Source organism: Uranotaenia lowii, chromosome 3 (assembly GCF_029784155.1).
Source record: "Uranotaenia lowii strain MFRU-FL chromosome 3, ASM2978415v1, whole genome shotgun sequence".
Classification (NCBI taxonomy): Eukaryota; Metazoa; Arthropoda; class Insecta; order Diptera; family Culicidae; genus Uranotaenia; species Uranotaenia lowii.
In genome coordinates, this window is record NC_073693.1 from 142,972,509 (window position 1) to 142,997,894 (window position 25,386).

Consider the following 25,386-nt stretch of genomic DNA (forward strand, 5'->3'; position numbering starts at 1 on the left):
TTGCAAAATCATCTGGCATCTTTGATTCGCATTTCAGCCATTTTTGACGTGGGTTTGACAGAAGACATGGACGCTATGGGTAACGGTTCGGTATAATTTTGACGATTCAAGAAAATTTTAAGTTAATCGTGCATACCATTCGTTCACCTTTCCAAATACCATCACTTTTCCACACAAACGTTCATTTTTCGTTTTTAATGTTGTCGAAGTAAAGTTTAATATTACACACGCTCATATTTTTATAACCAAAAATGACTTTTATTGAAACATTTTCTGGGATTTCTAGAAGAACTCCAATATTTGTTATTTTTCAATCAAAATGAATGTTTGAATTTCAACCGTTTCTGAAGTTCGAATTCAAAACCAAAAAATGGTTAAAATTCAACCGTGAATACGGAAGAACAGTTGTCGGGTGCAAGCGCCAGTGTTAACTGTTTTGTTCCGCATCGGATTTATTTTGTACCTCCGCTGGCTGGGAACAAACTTCTATCGGAGAACTGGACTGGGAGATTTTAAAGGCCATAAGCAGCATCGGAACAAAGGTGAGTAATGCCCCCGGTATTAAAAAAGTTGATTCCAAAATTGATTTTTTTTCACCATTTCTAGGTTAGCAGATCAACCGGGTGTCGCAAAATGTTTCTGCTAAGGAAAAAGCAACGATAGACTGACCCGAATATGGACAAGAGGGATCCGGATGTGGGCCCCAATTTTAAAGTTGCTTCCATAATATCAAGGTGAGTTGTTCTCAAATCAGTGCCTTCTGAATTTTATGAAAATTGACTAGCAAATGACCATTTTTCCAAAACATTTTTTTCTATCCTCTACAGGTACTGAGGGACAATACCTATTGGAAAGAAGTGCCGTCGTACGATTGATCCGGAACAATTGTTCCAAATACTTTCCTCCCAATTCGGCATCTCCCGAGCGCGAGCTTATAGTTTGATACGGAATGCAAATACAGACGTTTTGATATTTAAAATATATCCCATATATGAAAAAGAAAAATATATGATGATTTTGATTAGAATATTTAAATCCTTTCCGAAAACTTCTTTTCAATTCTTTTGAAGAAAAAAACATTTTTATTTGTTCGGAAAACGGTTATTTAATAACCATTATACAATACAAGCAAACGGTTGAAAAATAACCATAATCCAAGTTCTCCGTAAAATCTCATTTTATGAGTTTTCGCAGAAAACTCATAAAATGACTTAACCCACAAAACTGCCATTATGGTTATTTTTCAAACATTAATGGTTTAATGTGGCCCTGCGTGCAGCTACTTTTACAGAGACCATCACTATTTCTAGAACTGTTGATGTTTGGTTTAGACTGTTTAAGCTATAGTTTTTTAGTATGCGGGTTTTCTTGGCACCAGAATTATCCGCTAAAATAAAGCTTGAGATTGAGATAACTTTTGGACGCTTACTTTCAACGGTCAGCTTTAACAGCGAAACAATGCATGAAATTAAACTTTCAACGCAACGGACAATAATATTTTTGAATCATTGAAACATGTGAAACATTGAAACATGTCAGTGGTCCTAAATCTAACATCGACTCTCTAGTCAGACAGATCAATAACGACCTTACCGCTATCGAAGAATGGAGCTATCACAATCATTTGTCACCCAACCCAAACAAAACACAAGCGATTGTGTTTTCAAAGAGTGGCACATTGATTCCACGCGATAGAATTACCTTCTGCAATCAAACATTGCCAATTCAAGAAAAAGTTAAAAACCTCGGCCTCATAATGGATAGCCATCTTACATGGAAAAACCAAACCAACGATATTGTATCCAAAGTATACTTTACATTGAAAACGTTCCGTCGATTCTAATCAGTACTTTCAACTCCGATTCGGCTGAAGCTAGTCCCGGCAGTAATTATTCCAATTTTCTTGTACGGAGATGTCATCTACTTCCCTGGTCTATCGGCAGCACTCAAAGACCAACTGCTGCGCTGCTTTAAATCTGCCTCCAGGTTCATCTATAATCTTAAAAGAAGGGAAAGTACCAGCGCGGTGAGAAAAAGCATCTTAGGTCGAGATCTTTTAGACAACTATCATCTTCGCATTGGATGCTTTATGCGACAAGGTTTCTGCAACCAACTTCCTGACTATCTCACTGAACATCTTCAACATGCCAGAAACAGCAGAACTAAATGTTTTATCTTGCCACACCATACAACCAGCTGTAAGAAGAGTATTCTTCTGTACGGTGCCTCCTACTGGAACAGTCTGCCAATTTCCGTGAAAGAGTCAAGTAACCTACGTAGTTTTAAGGAAGCACTGAATAGTGTACTCTAGAGATATTTGTATTTAGATTAGATCTAGGCTTTATTTCATCTCCATTCGAACATCAAATAGTGAAATCCTTATGTTACATATCCTTAACCTGAACTGTTTATAACTGACAGGCTCACGTATATACTCCTAACAATAAACATTAAACATTAAACATGAAAAAAGATTAAAAGAACACAATTGGTTTAAAAATAACACATTGATTACATAATTTCGAGCGTTTCAGTCAGTGTAGCTTGTGCTTAATCTTTTTCGATGATGCGATGTTTCAAAGAGTTGTCAAAAACGTTCGATCCTGATGGCGTCTGGTTTCTCTCGAAAATAGTGCAGCGGCTTGGTGAAAAACGTGAAATTTAATCAAGAAATACCGTTTCTCGGTGACCAAACTGGATGAATTTTGCTTCTTTGAGGTGTTCTTTTAAGTTTTTTACTTTTTGTTTATCCTCGGAAGATGGATATTCCACCTCCTCCCAATGGTAAGTGTTTTTGCGAAAAGCCATCATCGCACATCATGTCGAATAATCGATCAAATTCTAGTTTTGTTTAAAAGGGTACTGTGGGGCGAAATGCTCTTGAAATATATCAAGATTTATTTTCTAAATTTAATAACAGATAATTGTTGTAAAGCCAAAATTATCCAGAAATTCTTTGGGAAACGGCTTCTGCGGTTAATTTTTTGAATTAATTGTACCATTTTGGATGATTTATGCTAAACAATACCTCCTACAGTTCTGGTTACAATCGGCGGTACATCCGAATTCCAGTTTTATTTCAGACAAAATAATCTGTGGCTTTTTTCCTTTTTTTTGTAATTTGTAAATAAATAATATTTTTATTTTTATATTTCTCTGCTGTACTCCACCTTAGCCGAGAAAATAACATTTTAATTTAATTTATTTATTGAAAGTCGCTTCAAGTTACATGTAACTCGCCGTTGTACGAGGTAGAGCATAGAAAACGTTAAAAGATTTTCCAAAATGATTCTGGAAGGTTTTAGTTTTATTTTCTAAATTGAACAAAATGGTTTATTTTTGTTCCAGATATCGAACTGAAAAACATCATCGACAAGCTTGCGGAATTTGTTGCTCGCAACGGTCCGGAGTTTGAATCGATGACCAAGTCCAAACAGAAAGGAAATCCCAAGTTCTCCTTTCTATTCGGTGGCGAATACTACAACTACTATCAATACCGGGTCAGCAGTAAGCAAGCGAGTAAGTATTTCCCCTCACATTTATTACAGGCTTAGTTGTTAATTGATATTATTCAGAAAATCTAATCATGTTGATCTTCCTTGCAGTGATGAAACAGCAAGCTGGTCATCCGCCACCATTGATGGGCTCGTCCCAGTCGAATGCACAATCAAATAACAATAACAATCCGATGCCCCAGATTTGGTCTAATCCCCCGCCGCCGGCACAACCGACACCTCCGGCTGCGCCACCGCCACAGGCTCAGGCAGCTGTGATTAGCGCACAGATTGCGGCACAGATCGAAGCAATAAACACCCAGCAGAACGCTTTGCGCGAACAGATCCGCCAATCGGAGCTAAACCTTCAAGCCCAGCATGGAGTAAGTGTTACATTTTTTTAATTTGCGTTCTCAATACGATATCTAACGTTTTTCAAAACAAGTTCAGGTTCTATATCGGACACATACATTTTATTCTAAATCTACTTTATTTTAATTGGAGAGAGAAGTATCTTATGCATTATCTATAGATATACAGAATTTTCAATAAGTATAATGCTTTGTATTTTTAGTGACACTTTACACCTATAATAAGTAATGCTTTGAAAATGTATATTCTCATCCAAAGAATCAACAGATTTCAGTAATTATCGGAATCGTATTTCAAACATATTTAGTCAAGTTATCCTATTGTTTCATTGTATTTAAAAATGATTCTTGCATTTAGTTTCAAAACAAAACTCGAAAATTTTTATTTCAAATAATATTTTTTATATTCACTCAGAAATGAATATAATATAAAAATTATTAGTTTTCAGATATTTGGTATTTCTTTGACGATATTAAACTAAAACCATTAAAAAATAATAACTCACACTCAGAAATGAATAAAATATTAAAATAATTAGTTTTCAGGCATTCGGTTATTTCTCTGACAAAAATAAACAGGAATCATTAAAAAATAATAACTCACAATCATTTCTTGGCGAGAAATGAAGCAATGCATAACATTTAATAACCGCGATATTTTTTTCTCAAACAAACGCTTTGTCTTGAATACGTTTGAGTCGCAGCTAAACAGGGAGAGCACGTTCTTGATACTTCGGTTGCAAAATGCCCCTTAACTTGACTTATAATTATAAGACATTATAATTCCATACTCTTTGAAAATGTATTTAAAAAGAATGGAATCCGTAGCAGCAAGTTATTCTTATCAGGACAAGTGTACCTGCTTTGTATACTATGGTCAATCATGTTAACCATAGAATTTATACGAAAATACAACGATTTTCGTTTCTTTATTTTTTCTTTATTTCTGATTCAAGCGTTTGCAACTTTTTTTCCCCAACCACCAGATGTCGCTTCCGTAAGAACCCCAATGCATAAAATTTAATGCTAGATGCATGCAATAAAATGCATAAAATAACGTGCTAGATTTTCAGTAACGAGACGGTCTTCAACTTGACTACATGTTGATTCCACCTTTTGTAAATATGGGATTTGATCATGTTACAAAAGGTATACACACTTAATCTTTTCTCCTGTGGTCGGGTCGGTTTCGTCCTGTATTTTCAACAGCTGAAATTACAGGACGATCTCGGGACAGAAAAACAGCTCAGGAAAACAACTGTCAAATTCACCTGTAGTGTCGAAACGGAGTTTTCCTGTGAACTCGAGAAGGTTTCCTTTCGAGGTTTTCAGGGGAATTCTAAATTTTGTTTCCCCTGGTTCCTTTTTTCTAATCAATCTCAAACGTGTAAAATTTATGGTTTTCAAATAAAAACACCTATTTATGGACAAATAAATCAATTTATTAACACAAATTTGTTTACCTTTTTTTTTAACACAACACAATTTTACTTACTAATTCACTTCACTCGGCTGGATGATTGGTTTTCCTAAGTTTTGCTGGGCCATTTTACAAAATGGTTATTGGCTCGGGTTGGGAAGAAGTGCCGTTGGTTGTTTGGTGATTCCCGAAAAGAAGATTCTGTTGTTCAAAGCGCTGAACTGTTGTCATAATCGGTGCTGACTGGGCATTCTTCTGAACCTATAGGGCGGGTGGTGAGAAAACCGGAGGATCTGTCGCGTTTGCCAACGAAGATATCTGGAAGGGGGAAACCATTTCGAGAATTTTTATTAGGAACTACCAAATTAGCAATCTCAACTTACCAGAAGACAAACTGTTTCGATGAGCTTTGTCTTGATAGCATAGGAGCTTATTACTGTCTGACCGAAACCAAACTGACAAAAAATTATCGCTACATTACACACACACGCGGTAGAAAAGGATACACAACGGTTGCTCACTCACACACCAACAAAAAAACGCGCGATTCTAGATGAATCTCACGTGATTCAGGAGATAGCTGTCCTGAATTAAGGCCGAGGGTTCGAGTACCTGAGCACTCGTTTTAATCCCATCCTGGATTTCAGGGAAAACGAAGTGTCCCGTAATTCGGATGAAGTTCCTTTCGAATTTCGCGACCTCTGTGCAATTTCCCTGTGATTCGAAAGTTCATTATCCCGAGAGGAATAAATGCATTCTTAGTGTTCCTATAGGAATCAGTTAGTTCTGCTTTAAGCGTTTGTTATAAGCTTCGGCTAAACTTTTTTCCCCAACCACCAGATGTCACTTCCGAAAAGTCCCAACGCATAAAATTTAATAACCGAGATATTTCTCGGCGAGAAATATTCCAGTAATTACACCCAGAGAAATAACTCTGTGAGTGGGCACGGTAAAGCGTGGAAATACATGAAAATAATATTTTTATTTTTTTTTCTTTTCTGAGTGTAACATACACTTAGCACCGGGAGTCTAAACCAGTTCCAAATTATCTTTTTTATAAACTGGTGTAAAGAATTGGTCCTAAGTGAGGCAAATTGGACCTAATTTGACAGTTAATACGGGTGGAGTTGGCCCATTTTTTTTCACTGGATCAGACTAATTTTGATCGTCCAATTCTTGCATAAATAAGACCCAATAAGGCATTTCCCCACTTGTCAGACGAACAGCTGATTGCTCATCAGTGTTATAATTACCCTTTAGAGAATGTACACTCAGAAATGAAAAAAAATATAAAAATATTATTTTTCATGTATTTCCACGCTTTACCGTGCCCACTCACAGAGTTATTTCTCTGGGTGTAATTAGGTTGGATATTTCTCGCCGAGAAATATCTCGGTTATTAAATTTTATGCATTGGGACTATTCGGAAGTGACATCTGGTGGTTGGGGAAAAAAGTTTAGCCGGAGCTTATAACAAACGCTTAAAGCAGAACTAGCCAAACAAAATCAAACGAAAATCATTTGATTTTCGTACAAGGTCTATGGTCAATGTGCATTATTGACCATAGCTTGCAAAACAGGCATATTTTTCCTGTTTATCATGACTTGCTGCTGATTCCATGCTTATAAAATATTATTTAAAAACATTTCCACAAAGGATGGAACCAACATGCAGTCAAGTTGAAGACCATGTAGCAACTGACAAATCTAGCACGTACTCACAAACTGGTTAGCAGAGACTCAAACGACAAAAGACAAAGCGTTTGTTTTGGAAAGAAATATCTCGCGGTTATTAAATTTTATGCATTGGATCGTTTCTTGGCTAGAAATGATCGTGAGTCATTATTTTTTAGTGATTTCAGTTTATTATCGTCAGAGAAATAACCGAATACCTGAAAACTAATAATTTTTGTATTATTTTCATTTCTGAGTGTATGTAACGGAAGTGACATCTAGTGGTAAGAAAAATGTTTTAGCAGGGACTCACAAACGCTTGAAGCAGAATGAAAACCAATGTTGTTCAAATTTAAAATAATTGAAGTCAGGATGAAAGCAACATGCAACCAAGCTGATGTTAGCTTGGTTTTACACGCTCATATTTTTTTAACCATTAATGACTTTTCTTGAACCATTTTATGAGATTTCCGATAGAACTGCGATTATTGTTGTTTTTTAAACATAGTGTACGGTTGAATATCAAGCATTCTCGAAGTTCTGACGAAAGATGTGGAAAATGGTTGAATTTCAAACACAAATATGTGATAAAAACAGTTGCCATCTTTGGACGCGCAGAAAACTTGTTTGTTTTTAACTGCTGTGCGTCACATCGACTGATTGTTTTAGATATTTTTTTCACTCCGGGGGAATTACTTGATCATAGAGCTGGTAAGTATTTATCTGCTCGATTGAACAAAATCATCTTTGTGTCATCCTTCAAATTTAACTATTTTTTTCTCAAACAGAACAATGAAAAAACTGTCCACCTTTGTACAAATGGAAACCGACTGCTACATATGGATCCGGATGAGGAGCTTCCAGTTGAAACCTGCAGACACAGGCAACAGCAAAACCAACGACAGCGATGCGGAAGGAGACAAATCTTCCGACAAGGGCGTTTCTAATTCCAATAGGGAGATGGTCCTGAACTTCCATCCGGGATCATCTAAACACCGAAGGGGATATGAAAACGACGGTTGTTTTGCTTGAGACCAGTCTGCATAGGTTGGGGCATTTTCCACAAGGTAAGTTTTCATGTTATAATGGATTTCTCAAAATTTCGATAGAACTAACAGTTGTCAGTATTTTTTTTCATTACAGCAATGATGAGATAAACACTTCCCTTTGCTCAGTGGGCCTATCTGGTTCGAAAAGCTGCAAGTTAAGTATCCAGCACGATGGGAGTAGCAGCCCCCCGAATCGGGTGCTCCTTAGTCACCGGAAAGCAGCAAGGCTTCATCCGTTCATGGCGGCAACAGAGGTAGACGAGGCAACCAGACCAAATTCTACAATGATTTTTGGATGGACGGTCATAATTGTATCACATTGGTAAACATGTAAATACTTAAATAAAGCTTCCATTTATTAAATTCATATTTGGCTCGTCGTTCTATATTCATTTAGATCAATTTTCCCTGAATTTCTGCTCATTTTCACTTTTTTTTATTATGCCTGAAAAATAACCATAATCCAAGTTCTTCTCGAAATCTCATTTTATGAGTTTTCCCTGAAAACTCATAAAACGACTTAACCCACAAAACTTCGATTATGGTTATTTTTCAAGCATTAATGGTTCAATATGGCCGAGCGTGTATGCATTGGATCGTTTCTTGGCTAGAAATGATCGTGAGTTATTTTTAAATGCTTTCAGTTTATTATCGTCAGAAAAATAACCGAATACCTAAAAACTAATTATTTTTATATTATTTTCATTTCTGAGTGAACCATCTCCGTTTTCTGAAGCGTTCACCTTGCTATCTCGGTAAATTTTACTTTTGTATTATTTTCCGTGTGTGGTTAACAGTAACACTGCAGTGTCGGCAGATAAGAATGAGTAGATTTATCGGAATACTCATTATGAAATGAGTACTTTTCCGGTTAAAGAATATGAAAAGTGGAAAGAGACAAATAGCTATCGCTAATGTAATGAGAACTATGATATTATAGTGACTAGACGAACGAAACTGAATAAAAGAGATGGGATGAATAAACCCTAGAGGCTTAAAATCCCAAATAAAACAACAAAACAAACAAACTGAATAAAGATTTAGTCTAATCCTCCTCTGAACTTTGAAACCTGCGTGTTCAACAATTTTATAAAAACATTAAAATCAACTTAAAAAATAATATTACAAATTTTTGTGATTTTTATTTCCATCACGTTAATAATACGAAAAATATACACTGGAAGATTTCCAGTATTCGTCATGACTTATTAAAAAGATGCAGATTTGATATTCTTGCGTTAATCTGCTGAGCTGAGTTACGAAACGTTGCATAGTTGAATTTATAGTTTTTTTTAACAGTTCTGATAAATTAGAACTAACAATACAATTATAAAAATCCTCATTTCAGGTTCTGCTCCAGCAACAGCAAGCGCAAATCGACGAATCGGTGACCCGCGCACAGAATGATGCGCTGGTTAAGCAGGCAGACGAGCACAAAATACTGCTAAACGAGTTCGATGCTAAACTACAACCAATTATCGATTCTTGCACCAAAGATAGCATCTCTAATGGTACGTACCGTTTCAAACAATTTCTGAAACTAACAGAGCGACATTCATGTCATGCGCTTAGTCCCATTACGTTTATTTTTTCTGGAATATGTTACTATTTCGTTTTATTCTATCTGTTAATCGGTTTCATCCAAAGACTTCTAGAAAAGGTGTTAGCAATACAGTTTCCTTTCCAAAGCCGATTACGTTGCTTAAAACCTTTTCTTTCCGACGTTCCTATGCTCCTCTTATATCCGTTAAACTACACTATCAACAAGATAACCTATATTCTCCCGCATACATTTACATATTCCACTGTTACGTTACATCAAATTTTCCAAATTATGATTTCACGATAAGAAAATATCTAGCGTTAAGAACCAAAACTAATAAGTACAAATCTCAATCTACATGTATTTTTTTGTTGATTACAATTTTAGGAAAAAGCTGGATTTTACAGTATTGTACCGATTCGGGAAAATCTCAAATTATTTCGCAGTATCTTTTGAGAAAGTAATTAGAAAGCGTTCCTAACATTATTATATGCTTATTACTATGTTAATTGACGAGACAGTTTGTTTAACAGAGTTCCTCAGACCAACCTTATTCCAAATTCTTATATCTGAAGAAACCCATTCATTGAATTGTACCATGAGGTTCTTAGTTGAACTTGTCAAGTTTTTAAACACAGTGACTTAGGCAAACGGTAGTGTTGGGAATAGCGATCCGAACTTTTGTTTTTCGATTCTATTCTACTTATAGGACGCTGATGGCGGGAGTGATGTTCACGCAGAAATTACATCTGATTTATTTAGTTAACGATGTAATCCATCACTGGTAAGTTATGTTTTTTTTTAAATCTAATATCAGTTAAGTAGTTTTAACGAAGAATAGAGAATTAGTTAGTGTGATATTATCAAGAACTTTAAAATAATTTAAAAAAAATTGCTGTCTGATTGCTTGACATAAGCAAACAGTTGACTTTCCCGGTTTAATGACGGATGTTCATTAAGATTTGAGCAGCTTGGAAATCTAGAGCTGGGTAAACCTTATCCAAGCTAGTCTTAATTGAGTGATCCTTGTTTCAGCAATCAGGAATTTACTTTTTTTAAAAAGGCTTGTTACATAAGACTGAGTCGATTTGGGGTCGTTTTTGAATTTCTCAAACCCTGGGGTCTAAAAAGCTTCATTTTGGTTCAAAAATCATCAATGATTTTTCGCAGAATTCCAATAACTGTAAAAGAGATACGATTCCGATAAAATACCGGATGTTTACAGCGGCTTTTTGTTAATTTTCTATTTTTAAATAATTTGTCGAGTTGATGTGCATCTTTTTAAATTGCAAATTTCTCGTAAACTAGCTGGTTCTTGACGAAAAGCTCTACATTGAAACAATCCTTACATTCGAAACAACCAGCTAGAAAAAGAAGCAGCGGTTAAAAATGAAGAAAGAGTTAATTTACAAAAAAAAACAAATGTTGGCTCCAAACCCTACCTGGGGTAAGTGAGAACAGACTTGATGTTTACATATTTTCTCTCCTTCATCCAATACAATTTAGCTATATTTAGCATTCGGATCATGAAAATTTAGGTGAAGTACTTGTTTGTTCTGCAATAGGTATATATTTTCGATAAATTCGGATCTCGTGTGTTGCAACATAAATTACACACGTTATTGAAAAATGCCTTATTAAAAGTACCTACCATGAACTTTTTTCAAAATTTTTGGTGGTTCGAGCAATAAAGTAACGTATTCAACCAAGAAGATACAAATTTGTTGAAAGTTTCCGAAGAAATCAAAGGGGAAATCTGAAGTCCACACTTTACCCCAAAAAGCGGGGTGAGTGAAGACAGCAGTCCATAACAATTTCCGTGATAACTTTTCTTGCTTTCACCTATCAAACTGATCTCTTCAGCGTTTGTAAACAACATGATCTGCATCACATTGAACGTAATTTTATCAAAATTGATCCACTGCTGATTTTTTAAATGATTCTTTTTAAGTTGAACTATACGAAAAACCGTTCGCCTTCCACACTTACCCCGGTGTGCCTTGCATGAGTAAATTTGAAGTTTTATGTTTGTATGGGAAAATTAAATATTTTGTACTGAAAAATCAACATTGTTTTTGTTTCTTCTGTGGAGCTGATCCTGTTAATGGGTTTCCTGTCAATTTATAAAGTCTCTAAAGGAAATTTTCCGCTGAACAACTTTGTCGACTCAGTTTATCGTCAGTCTTCAGTGGAATTAGGCGTACTACAACGCGCTCGTGCTCAATTGATAGGCTATTTTTTCCCTTCGATGAAAAAAACGTTCACTAGTGTGTTGCCGGCGGGATGAGTCCTTTTCCCGGAGATCATCCGGATAGGATCATGCCAGCATAGATGGATCCTGAAAGTGTACATATGGAAGTTTGTATTTCCTGGTTTTGAAAGCTAGAAATGGATTCGAACTTCCAAAAAATCCATTTGTCATATAGAAAGATAGATCGAGCAGGTCACGGGAAAGATAAGAAAGTTGCTACTTTGTGAGGAATAAAAGTTGGTATGTGTTGAGTGAGTCGTCTGTGAACAGCCGAGCGGAACAGTTCATTTGCTTAAGTGCTCCGTGCGCGTGTCTCACCATCGTCGATAGCAATTGCGTTGTTGATGAGGGATTTGCTTGAAAAGTGCGGAGTTGGTGTGCTAGTTTCGTGCTCAAAGCTATGTGATTGCGAAAATGAAAAAACAACGAATTTAATAGTGATATGTCCGAAAATGGATTACAGAGTGACAGCTCGAAAAAAAGTTATGGAAGTGATTTTTTAATTCGATTCGAATATAGAAAAAATGGCGTCGGCAAAGTTTTGAAATGCGAATAGGGGCTTGGTGGTGATGTTATGATATCAAGGAGTTGAAGCTTATTGGAGCTCTATCTCTGTGTGGGTGTGATAATTGCAATAGTTTAGGAAGTGAGAGCAACCGTTAGCAGCGTTAGTAGTCGATGAATGTCCAATGCTACGGTGAGAGAGTTTGACCTAAGCAAGAGCAGGAGACGGAAGGAGTGATTAAGGAGGAACAAATTTGGTGAGATCAACCCATGTTATCTGTTTTCTTTTAATATTGAATGTTGTAACATGATTTATTTAATTAATGGGGTTGGCCAAAACCAGGTACCACATGTGTTGACTCGACATCGACTCGACTTATTTATATAGAATGAGGAACTCCATCAATCTTATTTCTTTCGTTTTATCAGTTGACCTGAGACTGATGATATACTGCCGCGTTTTGCGCGTATGCGTTCTGGCACTGAACCTTCTCCACTTCGAGAGAGGTTGAGGTTGTTGGAGTGTGGCGGCGTGTGCGTGGCGGGAGGCATGCCTGTATGCCATCAGCAGCAGTCAAATCTCACTGCAAGTAAAATATGTATAACAGTGATGAATACTGTTAAATATAGTATTGCTCAGAAAACAACTACAAACAACTAAAAAAACATTCATCTAGCAATTTACGATTCAGTTTTCTAAAATCATTTTTCTTTTTTTTATTCGCTTTGATTTCATTGTCTAAAATTTTTAACGGCCTTCTCAGTACCCCCGTGATAATTTATTTAGAAGCCTCATCCATCATTGCTAAGAAATATTCAAAATTTGCAACTTTTTTTAAGTACGTTCTTTATAATCACGTTTTGGAAAGAACTCCTGAATCAAGTTTAGAAAACAACTTTATTGGTACAGATTTCGATATTTATTATTACCTGTTGAATTAAACCATGCCCATCTTAATCAATCAATTTGACCGTTTCAGATTCGTATCCTTTTAAACAAAATATTGTAATATTATTGTTAATTGTTAATCATATCTATTTTTCATATATTAAATATTACTTTTTTATTTTAAAGCATTGTATTTATGTAATTTTCCTTACTGTCACTATATAATTTTTATATATTTCTAGAAGGAATGCATCTGGGGATAACCTGAAGAAACTTTTGCAAGCGGAGTGGGTTGCCAACCATTGTAGGTTTCTGAGGGTTGGATGCCTTCCTTCGACGAACCATCGGCCGTGGAAGCCCTAGAAATATTTCGAAGGCCGAGCCACACAGACATAGGCAGGACCTTGCTACCGATGGGGGAACCATACTAGTGAACCTGTATATAAAGAGAAGTGACATCTGAAACACAAAATTCCAATCGAGCAAAAGAACTGTCAAAATCAATTCCAATCGATCCGAGCATCTTGTCGCAGAGCTTTTACCTTTCTTATTAAATACTCAACCAAGGAAGGTATTGTGATTGTTGTTATAGTTCAAACAGATAATTTTTTAGATGGTCATATGAATTTATGATTAGGTGCAATTTTTTTCAATGCTTTGGTGAATCGTGTTTCTAGTTAGAAAACTGATTATTAACGAAATTCAAGTCATTCATACCGTTTATCGCGATCCTTCGGGCATCGAGTTCAATGTTGTTTTGTTGGATTGAAGGAGCGTTCACTTTAGAGCTTGAACATTGAGCCAGAAAACAGTGCTGGGGATTTTTTTTCCAAGATTTCGGCGATGTTGCCACATATTTTATTTTAAGAGGGATCAGATGTCGCTTCTCTTATATGAAGGTTCACTAAACCATACATACATACATACATACAATAAAAGTTGGTATGTGTTGAGTATTCGCAGCATAGAACAAGCTCGTAAAATTTTTACCCTTACAAAATTTCTCGATGGCACGTCAATCGAAGTTGGCCGCCACCCCGAGTTGAACAGCAGAAAGTTTGTGGTACGATGTAACGAAGTCGAAGGTATGTCCGGTGAAGAATTCATGAAAGAGCTATCATCACAAAAAAATCATAGCTGTTAGACGGATCATGAAAAAAAAACATCGACAGGACTCGTTGAAACTCGTTGCTCACCATTAATTAGACTGTAGTGTCGGAATTCATAAATTTTGGCTTCGTTTAAGGACACCACAGCCTTAATATGCCGACACTGTTTAAAGTATGGACACCCGAAAACAGCTGCATACGAAACAGCTTTACTGAAAGTAAAAACCGAGCAGAACATCACTCACATCACACAAAAGATCAATCCCTCAAGCTTCGCCAATCGCCTCAGGTGACGAGGCTGAAGATGACCCACAACAAAAAACCGATACACTTATCAATTCCGAGACTCGGAATCTGAACAGTGCAATAAACCGTGTTCCTTCCCAAAACCCTTCCTCCTTGTGGTATTTCCGGAATTTCTACTAACAATAAAACACGTCTTTACAGTTTGATGTATAATCCAAGAATCTATTTTCACTAAAAAGCCTACTTTAAAATATTACAATTCTGATGATCATGCTGACGTGATCACAAGTAATCACCATATCTCGTTTAGTTTAAGCAAAGTTTGAGGTTTGTTGAACTTTCATGACATAATCCTGGAATCTTGAAGGCTTTCGACGTTCGCGATTAGCTGACAACCTTCCCCGGACTTCAGCAACGTTTGATGATATTAATGTATTATTGATAGCAGGTTCTTGTTCATTTGCTGATACTTCATCGTCAATCGTTATCGGTGCATTCATGAGCGTGGCTTCATCGAGATCTTCAATTTCAGAACTAGATTCCTGTTCTAAAGGTATTCGCTTCAAATGAGCTACATTTCGTTCGAATGATCTCCCTGAATCATCCTCCACTACCGCTCTTGGACCCACTCTTTCTGTAACGGTAAACTGTGTTTTCCCAAACTTAGTTGATAATTTATTCGATGGAACTAGATTTTCCATTAAAACTTTATCCCCCTGTTGAATTTTTGATGTCTCAGCTCCACGACGAATGTCTTCTGTTTCTTTACCTTTATGCTTCCTCATGCGGTCTTGATCACGATAATCAGTTGATGTTGGTGTAGTTTCCAAATCTTCGATAGTTGGCAATTTTGAACGAATTGTTCTTCCATAACACAACTCAGTAGGTGTTTTTCCTGTAGTCGAATGTGGAGTTGTATAGTACATCATAAGATAATCTTTAAGATCTTTCTTCCAATCTCTACCGAAGGCATGGCTAATTTGAAGTCTCTTCAATAAAGATCGATTTTGCCTTTCAACAAGACCATTTTCTTGAGGCCAATATGGTGCTGTGTGATTAAGCGTTATTCCATGTACTTTACAGAATTCCTCAAATTCTTTCCCTACAAATTGTTTAGCATTATCAAGAGTTATCGTTCTTGGATATCCAAGTCTTGTGAAAATTTGGTTCAACTTATCAACCGTGTCACGTGATGTAATGCGATTCATGATTTCTACTTCTTTGTATCGACTGAAATAATCTATCACAACCAATAAATATTCTCCCGATGGAAGAGGTCCCATGAAATCGATTGCTATATCAATCCAAGGTTTCAACGGTAACTCTCGTCGTGCCATCGGAATTGGCTTGCTGGGAAGTCCAGTTAGTCTACATCCCTCACAATCAAGAACATATTTCTTGATATCCTTATCCATCATAGGCCACCAAGCCCTTTCTCGCAATCGCTTCTTCATCACAGATTCGCCTGGATGACCTTCATGTCCCAGTTCTAACATTCGATGCCGTAAAATTTTTGGAACGACCAGTTTGTTGCAACGCACAACCATATCGCTAAGAATTCCAAGTTCATTTGCAAATGGTTCATAATGTTTAACTAAAGAACTTGACCATATTCCTGTACGCAAACAATCTTTCACAGTCTTTAACTCCAGATCGGAAAGTGTTGCTTCTTCTAGTTCTTGAATATCAATAGCAACGGACTCTTTGACAGCGAGCACCAAAAATTTATTATCTTGTTCGAAATCTCCAGAAGGTTCTTGCTCGACTAACCGTGAAAGAGAATCTGCTATGTTTCCTGAACCTTTTCGGTACTTCACAACGAACCGGAAAGACTGCAATCGTAGAACCCAACGTTCAATTCGTGCACATGGTGTCGATGTAGGAGCAAAAATAATTTCCAAAGGCTTATGATCAGTTTCAAGTTCAAATTCACGACCAATCAAATAAATTGAAAATTTCTCAACCGCCCAGACTAAAGCCAATGCTTCTTTTTCCGTCTGACAATAACGACTTTCTGTTTTAGATAAACTTTTGCTTGCATAGCGAATGACTCGAGGTTCATTATCGGTGTGATCAATAAACTGAATTAAAACAGCTCCTAGAGCAACTGGAGACGCATCGGCGACTACTCTAGTTCGGAGATTGTTATCAAAAAACGATAGAGTTCGGACATTTGAAATAGCTTGTTTCAGATGTTGAAAACTTTCTTCATGCTTCGCTTCCCATTTGAATCTAATATTTTTGCAAATAAGTTCTCGTAAAGGTGCTGTTATAGTTGCTAAATTCGGTATAAATTTGCCAATATACGTTACAAGTCCAAGAAAACTTCGAACTTCTTCCGAAGTTCTAGGTTTGCGAAATTTTTGCAGACAGCCTATTTTGTTCTCCATTGGTCGAACTCCTTCAGCAGAAATCTTATGTCCTAGAAATTCTATCTCGCGTACTTTGAAGATGCATTTTTGATTATTGAGGAGAATGTTACGACTTTTTAAGACAGCTAATATTTGTGACAAACTTCGGTCATGTTCTTCTTGAGTTTCACCATAAACGAAAATATCATCAATATAATTGATTACATTTTCACAAGTGATGTCATGGTAACGTATTTAAAATTTATTGTAGTGAAAAAAAAAATTGAGCAACGAAAATTTGAAAAATTTTCAGTATTCAAGCTCGAAGCCAATCATTTTTCTGGCTCGAAGCCAACGGTATTTCAAGCTCGAAGCCAACCGTTTTTTTTTTCAAGCTCGAAGCCAATCATTTTTCTGGCTCGAAGCCAACGGTATTTCAAGCTCGAAGCCAACCGTTTTTTTTTTCAAGCTCGAAGCCAATCATTTTTCCGGCTCGAAGCCAACGGTATTTCAAGCTCGAAGCCAACCGTTTTTTTTTTCAAGCTCGAAGCCAATCATTTTTCCGGCCGAAGCCAACGGTATTTCAAGCTCGAAGCCAACCGTTTTTCAAGCTCGAAGCCAAAAAAAAAAAATTTAAATTTTTTTTTTAGTCACTGGAATGATTTTTTACAATCTCTAAAACAGTGCGATTGTTTTATAAGATTGATTAAAAGACTAATAAAGAACAAAAATGACTTACATGTAATAAAATGAATTCTTATAATCCTTGGAAACTAAAATTATTCTTCTTTTCACTCGTCGCCAGATGTGGTATTTCCGGAATTTCTACTAACAATAAAACACGTCTTTACAGTTTGATGTATAATCCAAGAATCTATTTTCACTAAAAAGCCTACTTTAAAATATTACAATTCTGATGATCATGCTGACGTGATCACAAGTAATCACCATACTCCTCATCCAAAATTCTTCCCCAACCTCCACCTAGTTTTAAAACCAAAATTGACCCACGGCAATGTTATACTTTTAAGAAGTGATTTGCCTTAGTAAATATATTATTGGCTAAAGTTATTGGCTGTTTACAGGAATATGGCTTTTGGCATTGAAAACAATAAATTCAATTGACATCACTGCTGGTGCCTCGCGAGGTATTGCATGGAAAGCAGCGGTGTGTAGACTCGCTTCGGAAAGAATCATTCGGCTGATTTTTTCCGAGTTTAACTTGTTGTGTGCAGATTGATTTTATCTTCGTTCCAATCATGACGCGATTGCACACAAAACGAAGAGAACATTTCCGTATTGATGTTTTCCATGCCTCGCAGGAATAAAATCATACCAACGAAACAACAGAACGAAGCTTACCGTACACGAATGCTCACGAGCAGGGTTGCCAACATATATTTTCAAAAATCAGGGAACTGGTGAAATAAAAATCAGGCAAAATCAGGCTACATAAGTAACGGAAATTCCTCTAAAAGTGATGACCTTTTTTTTTGGTCATCACTCTACATTTGTACTGTGTTGTGGGCCTACTTGGTTGCATAATTCTACTGAATCAAAGCCGAAAGATTCCTTTTCATTCCCTTTTTAAGATATGAATTAATGGGAATCTTTCGATTGGTTTCATTCAGCCACATTTTCGCTTTTTAACTTCAGTAATGGTACCTAATTTAGTTCCTTACTACCCATTTTTCATCACATTCGCAAAAATCAGGCTAAATCAGGCATTTTTTGAAAAATCAGCGAAATTCAATGGCTTTTCAGGTTGTCAGGCAGAGCCTCGAAAAATCAGGCAATCCCTGAAAAATCAGGCATATTGGCATCTCTGCTCACGAGCGATCGTTGCCCGACGGACCGAGTTAACATTCCTCGCACCCTTCTCTCGCTCGTTTCCCGTTCCCTTGTACCTATCAATTTAAGCCACGCCCCCATGCGTTGTCCGATTGATGTGTTCGGCTGCCGAACGAATACGATTTTTTTTTAATTCGCAGAACTGTTCGTTTGCTTCGCTGATGTTTCCCCCCCGATTGCTGTTTACTCCTGCCGAGTTTACCCGAAGCTTACTTCCTGATGCTTTCCGAGTTGAACTTTAGATAGCATCATCGCAGATTGATTTTAACGAAATAAAATCGTTCTGCAAAGAAGGGCAAAGTGCGAGTATGTATAGACTCGCGATTTTAACATCTCTGATGGAAAGTAGTCGTGCAACGTGCAATACATAGCTTGTTACCAGCAGTGATTTCAATTGAATTTATTGTTTTTCAATTCCAAAAGACATGAACCCAATCAACACCTTATAACTTATTTGTTTAATAATATACGAAGTTGCAGTCTTCGACAAAGTTGTTAACGGAAAATTTCCTTTAGAGAATTTATAAATGCGCACAAAAACCATTATCAGGCTTGGCTCCACAGAAGAAACAAAAACGATGTGGATTTTTCAGTACAAAATATTCAATTTTCCCCCGTACCCTGGGTTCCCGTTCCCATGGGTCACGGCGGCGGTGTGCATGCTTGTGATAATGATGGTTTACTATCATTGTCCTGAGAGGGTCGTTGCACACATCTTGTCAAGCATGGATCATAATATGACTCAAATTAGAAGGCGCGCTGGACACCTTTATTTAAATTAAATTAGCGGTAGGCTCAATGGTGTCCCAAATTTTCATGATCCATGCTGATAAGATGAATGGGAGTTGAAACACTTGCCCTCCCTTCCGTTGAACAATGGGAAAATTTTGTAGTGAAAATATCACATTTTACCGACATAAAGTGATACTTTTCAATAGGGCATAATCTGTTTGGTAAGGTAGTTAGCTAGTTTAGTTTCATAGAATTAGGATGTTTCAAGTATTGCTAGGTTAGGTATAGGTAATGGTATTCGCCTCCCCAATGCTCTAGAAAGTGTGCATTTGCGGTTTATGAATTTCGTTGGCTTATTCTTAAATCTAGCATTTTACAAGAACTAGGGGCTCATTGGACGGGAATGCTGTTTTGACAAATATGATATTTCAGTTTGTAATACACTTTCGACATTTGATTTTATTTATTTATTTACTTTTGGTAGATCTATACATTTTTCGGTTAGGATTGAAATTCATAAATCGAAGTTTAAAATAGAAAAAATGATTTCGATAAGCAAGTATGAGTAGATAGTTCAGATCATTTATTTCGGGCATTTAAAAACAAGCACACGGTTTATTTGAATTGAACCCCTATCGTGTAGATTGAGTATTAAAGTTTGTTTGAGAAGTTGACCACAATTAGTGATAAGGTTTTAAAGAACAGCACTGTTATTTTCCTGTTCCGTTGATAAGTTGACGATAGCAATAAAGCTATTGCTATTTAAGCTTACAGTTCATTGTTGATGAGTTTAAGAGACACCTTTTCTAGATTCTGTTTTATGATATCCTAATTGAGTTATTGAATAACCGTGTAGTCGCGTAGAATCAATCACTTGAATATATCTTTTACTTAGCAAATCTATGATTATTTTTAAATCAAACTAGCAAGAATCCAAATTTATGGAAACGAGTAAGGTTGGGTGACAGGTAGGGAAAATTCAACTACGGTAAGATAGTGAACCCTTCTGACAACGATATCGAGGCGTTAGCATATGATATCATATTATTTGATACCATACTGCTATTGCTCGGTTGAATTGAAGGTTGGGTTAACTCGAAGTTCATATGGGGCCCACCAACCGTCCTAGTCCGTCGAGCACTATCTTAACGCTTCCCCTAAACTGGCCCGCTATCCTTTTCTAAGCTATACTACTCTCATTTAAAATTTTCCTCTTCTGTCCCCCGTTCTGTTTTTCCTTTCCGGGTCAGCCAGGCGCTCATAAACCCATGAACAAAAAAAAACAAAAACAAAAATATTCAATTTTCCCATACAAACATAAAACTTCAAATTCAGTTCTGCAAAAAATCATTGATGAATTTTGAATCAAAACTAGGCTTTTTAGACCCCGGGGTTTGAGAAATTCAAAAATAACCCCAAATCGACTCAGTTTAATGTTACATCTCATTCAATGAGATTTATTTGTTAACCCTTTAATGCATAATGTTGTTTTAAAACAACACTAATTTAAATTCCAATATTTCGAAAACGCGTGGTTATTTTTCAGTTTAACAAAAAATATTCTTAAAATTAAAATAAATAGATCCATCGTAATTGTATTACGATATTTCAACAATGTGAAAATGAGATATCGAAGAAAGTATGCTGGAAAACAACAAAAATCTAAATTATAAATTTTATCGAAAAAAGTAGTTTTTGGGAAATCGCGGTTATTTCTTCAGATTAGATAATTTCTAACAATAACTAACGCGAAAATACATTGAAATCAAATTATCGTATTTAACGGTGTACAGGATGCCCCGTTTGTAGGACGCACCTGTATTTTTTTAGCAAACCTTCTTGAAAAAAGTATAAAATTGACTTTACATTTAGCACCGTTGTGCTTTAAGCCCTGTGCACATCCTAGTATTTTTGCATAAGGTACACCGGGGCAAGTGCAAACTCGGGGCAAGTGCAAACGATCAACTTTCCTCTGTTACAAAAAAATTAAAAAATATTTCTTCTTCTAGAAGTTGTTGTTGTTGTCCAAACCAACAATCTGACATAGATAAACTAAACTTTCTTTCAATTATTCACTAAAAACACGGCACTGTTTGATTACACACGAATTCAAGTACGTACTAGACATGAAAAGTGTGTTTTTGTTTTGCTTTTTTTGGCTACAAAAAAGGGCATTCAAATCCGATTTTTCGTCGAAAGGTGAGTGTTTGGGACTGATATTCAGGTGAAAGCAGAAAATTTATGATAAATTTTCAGTAGACCCTAAAAATTGTGAAAACAATATTCACTCCTGTCAACCCACACTGCGGGGCAAGTGCAAACGACACTACCGGGGTAAGTGCAAACGCACCTTTAAGCCATGTAACATCAGACATTAAAAAAAAAATCATCTAAAAATGGTTCAGCATTATATTAGAGTGGTCAGAAAGGGTATCCAAAGTGTTGTATCTGAAGCGGGTATTCAAAATTCCGTATTGCCTTGGCAAATGAAGGTCTTTTGCTTCAAACAACAGTCAGCAAAACTGAAGTTCCAAAAAGTAATTAATATAGCAGAAAAACAGCAAATACATCAAAAAAAGTTGATAAAACATACCGGAACATGTATTAAATTCGTTTTAGTAACGATACACTGACGCATCTTTGAATAAGTTTGGAAAAAACATTGCGTTTGCACTTGCCCCCATAAACGGGGCAAGTGCAAACTTAGAAATTTTTTCACAAAAGTGCCGTTACTTTTTACCAACATTTTTTAAATTTTCACTTTCTACGGGAATTTGTTGAGAACCATTTTAATGATGCAACGAACGAGAATTGATAATTTTTGAAGATTTACATATTTTTCTAGGACATGTGAAAGTTGAACTATGGTGAAAACCGTTTGCACTTGCCCCGGTGTACCTTATATATATTTTGGCAAGAACTGCGCATTATATCTACACCGTTAAATATAGTATGTTTTTTCATGAATTCCGCAAATTATTTTCAAAATATTAACCACAGAATGGAATTTTAGACTGCGTATCCTGTTCCTGTTTTTAAAAGATTATCGTTTTTCAGCATTCGGAAACGTAATGACGACCTCAAGAAAAGTTTAGAAAACTCAGTCATACCAATGTTCTGCAACGCGCAGATAAGTAAGTATAATTATTTTCATAATGAAGTAACTAATGTTAAAGTTGAAACAACATACACTTGTTCGCATGAAAAGCGGCCACCGAGGAACAGCGCGCTAAGCTATCGAAATTGCTTTCGTTGTGGGAATCAAAGGGTAACTTTTTCGATGCATGCGTGATATCAAAACTCAAATCGCCTCCGTCGTCCCTACAAGAGTATCAGAACTCATTGCTCACTCAATACTCGGCCATCGTTCAACAAATCACCCAAGCAACAAAGGCAACGTTGGACAAGTGAGTTAATTTTTTGTAACTACATTAATATATGCAGAATTAATAGTTCATATTGAATTTGTTTTAGTTACCAGCAGCAACATCAAGCATTCGTTCAGCATGCTAGTCAGCAAATGACTCTACTTGAAAAGCAAAAACAACAAATCGAACAACAAGCCATAAAGGCTGCCTTGGTCGTTCAACAACAACAACAACAGCAGCAGCTTCAGCAGCCATTGCCACTTCTGCCAGAGTTAGGATCTGGTTCGAGTAACAACGGTCTTGGTCATAACAACCCTCTCGTGGCCGGAAATCGACCAAATGATCGTGACGTATCAATTCCATCGTTGTTAGACCAAAACATCAATTTTAATCTATTGTCCGGTGCAATACAAAACCTACAAAGTTTAACCGCACAGAACAACAGGGGAAACGACGACGGAGGTAGGAACAACTTGCTCGGTGACAACAGAGTCGGGAATAACTATTCGGTAGGATAAAATGCCGAAATCTGACTCAAAATTTTGTTTTCAAGTATTTATTTTATTTTTTAAGCATTCTTCCGATGAAAGTACCAGTGGTAACAAAAATGGAGATTATTCTCTGCCACCTCCAAACTTCCCCATCCCAGATATGTCCAGACCACCTCCAGGGATGCATCAAATGCCTTTCAACCCTAGGGAGGATGATGATAACAACAACTATGACGGCAGAGGAGATGATTTCGACGATCCGCCTCCGCAGGATGATGACCGTGACGATCAGGAATTAGACGCTCGTGACGATCAAGAATATCCCGAGGAAGAACCACCCGAAGAAGCTCCTCAGCAATTAACACCTTCTATTCCATACTTCGAACTACCTGCAGGGTTAATGGTTCCATTGATTCGTTTAGAGGATTTCAATTATCACGCCTTGGAACCGGACGATATACGACTGCCGCCACCAGCACCGCCAAACGATCGTTTGCTCTCAGCTGTAGAAGCCTTCTATGCACCACCCAGTCATGAAAGACCCCGTGATGGAGAAGGATGGGAGAAGTTAGCACTATACGAATACTTTAAAGTTAAAAATGCTTCACGCAAGCAGAAGGAAGAAGAACTCGCCAATGGCCTTCGGGAGCGTTCTAGATCCCCAACGCCTATCGATCCTGATTGGTTGAAGGCTACCAAAAAACAGAAAAAACGAGTTTACCGGTCACGCAGTCGCAGTCGATCTAGATCCCGAGATCGATCGCGTTCCCGCTCCCCAAGGCATGGTCGAAATAGAACTCGCTCTCGGTCACGTTCAAGATCTCGCTCGAGATCAAGGTCTAGGTCACCAAGACGAACGTCTGGCGGTAGCCGAGGCAGAAGTCGTTCACCGATACGGAGGGATCGCGACCGATCGAGAGAACCCAGACGGTCTCCTACCCCACCAAGTTTTGGAGGCAGCGGATTCGGTAGTAAAATGGTAGTGAATCCGTTTGCCGAAGACAACATCATGCCTATTAGTGGGGTAGTAAGTGCGGCAACCCAAGGCACCGGTGGAGAAGTTTGGGGTGGACATGATCGAGAAGGCTTGGGATCGTTTGGTGCAAGAAACTCAGATCCGTATGAAAGTTTCCGAAAAAATAAAGGAGCAGCATTTATAACACGCATGAAAGCTAGATCTGATGACAGATAAAAATGGATTGATTACTCAAGAATCAATATATTGAATCAAAGAAGATCATAAAACATTTTGTGATGAAAGAGGGGTTGATTTCTTTGAGATGACAATCCGACTTACAGGATTCCTGCTAACATTATGCATATTTAATAACAAACTTTGTAATACGTTTCATATACATTATCGAATCATCGCATAAAACTCGAAAAAATAGCATTTACCTACCGAAGTGGAGGCAATATCCAAAGATATTTTTAACTTCTGGCGATAAGAATTATACAAATTGGACGATATTCAACACTTCATTCGTCGTCCTGAAATATTACGGATGAACCATCCCAGAGATTGAAAATCCCGTACAAAAAAAGTAATCTTGAAAGTATGCGAGAGAGCGCAAGTTTTGCTCTCATGGCATGCAAACCATTGCCAGCGACAATATTTGCTGCTTCTCTCATTGTACATTTTTCCCAGAGAGAATAACAAGATTGTTTTATCACTTGAATCCTAAGCGGGAGAAGAAATTTGTAAACATGGCGTTTTTTTTATTATATCCGGTTTATACCGACTTTAATAACTATTTTTACGATCGACGGTACTTAATTGGTAAGAATTGCGATTCGAATTAACATTGATCATTTCTGAAGCGATTTCATGTTTGCAGGGTACCTGATCAATGGTAAATAATCTTACGTTTATTAGTTTTTCCAAGAGATAAACCAGCTGAAAGCTGAAAATCTCTATAAAAAAGATAGTATAAAAAAGATATTTCCGAGTAATTTACTAACCAAATTATTTTGAGACAAATGATTAAATGTTCATTATTTGAAGTGGGGCACCATTTGTCAAATTTCCCTGAAATAGGACTT

At 36.8% G+C, this 25,386-nt stretch overlaps 1 protein-coding gene and 1 long non-coding RNA gene across 2 annotated transcripts; both read left to right on the plus strand.

The window, feature by feature from the left end:
• Window positions 1-358: 358 nt before the first annotated feature.
• Window positions 359-984, plus strand: LOC129751856 (uncharacterized). Its single transcript, XR_008738812.1, has 3 exons — window positions 359-542; window positions 607-734; window positions 828-984. It is a non-coding gene; the product is annotated as an uncharacterized LOC129751856 (long non-coding RNA).
• A 1,615-nt stretch (window positions 985-2,599) lies between these two features.
• LOC129751834 (calcium homeostasis endoplasmic reticulum protein) lies at window positions 2,600-24,603 on the plus strand. Its single transcript, XM_055747574.1, has 10 exons — window positions 2,600-2,784; window positions 3,349-3,519; window positions 3,606-3,877; window positions 9,357-9,519; window positions 9,939-10,011; window positions 10,261-10,335; window positions 22,542-22,618; window positions 22,693-22,891; window positions 22,959-23,361; window positions 23,426-24,603. The coding sequence occupies exons 1-10, from the start codon at window positions 2,760-2,762 to the stop codon at window positions 24,533-24,535; spliced, it is 2,568 nt and encodes an 855-aa protein (XP_055603549.1). The 5' UTR covers window positions 2,600-2,759; the 3' UTR covers window positions 24,536-24,603.
• Window positions 24,604-25,386: the final 783 nt, after the last annotated feature.

Bases quoted from the DNA above. Each gene is read 5' to 3' on its own strand.
- LOC129751834 (XM_055747574.1), top strand. From the start codon at position 2,760: ATGGATATTCCACCTCCTCCCAATG. The intron at 3,520-3,605 runs GTAAGTATTTCC...TCTTCCTTGCAG, and splicing joins GGTCAGCAGTAAGCAAGCGA to TGATGAAACAGCAAGCTGGT. The intron at 10,012-10,260 runs GTAATTAGAAAG...TTCTACTTATAG, and splicing joins TCGCAGTATCTTTTGAGAAA to GACGCTGATGGCGGGAGTGA.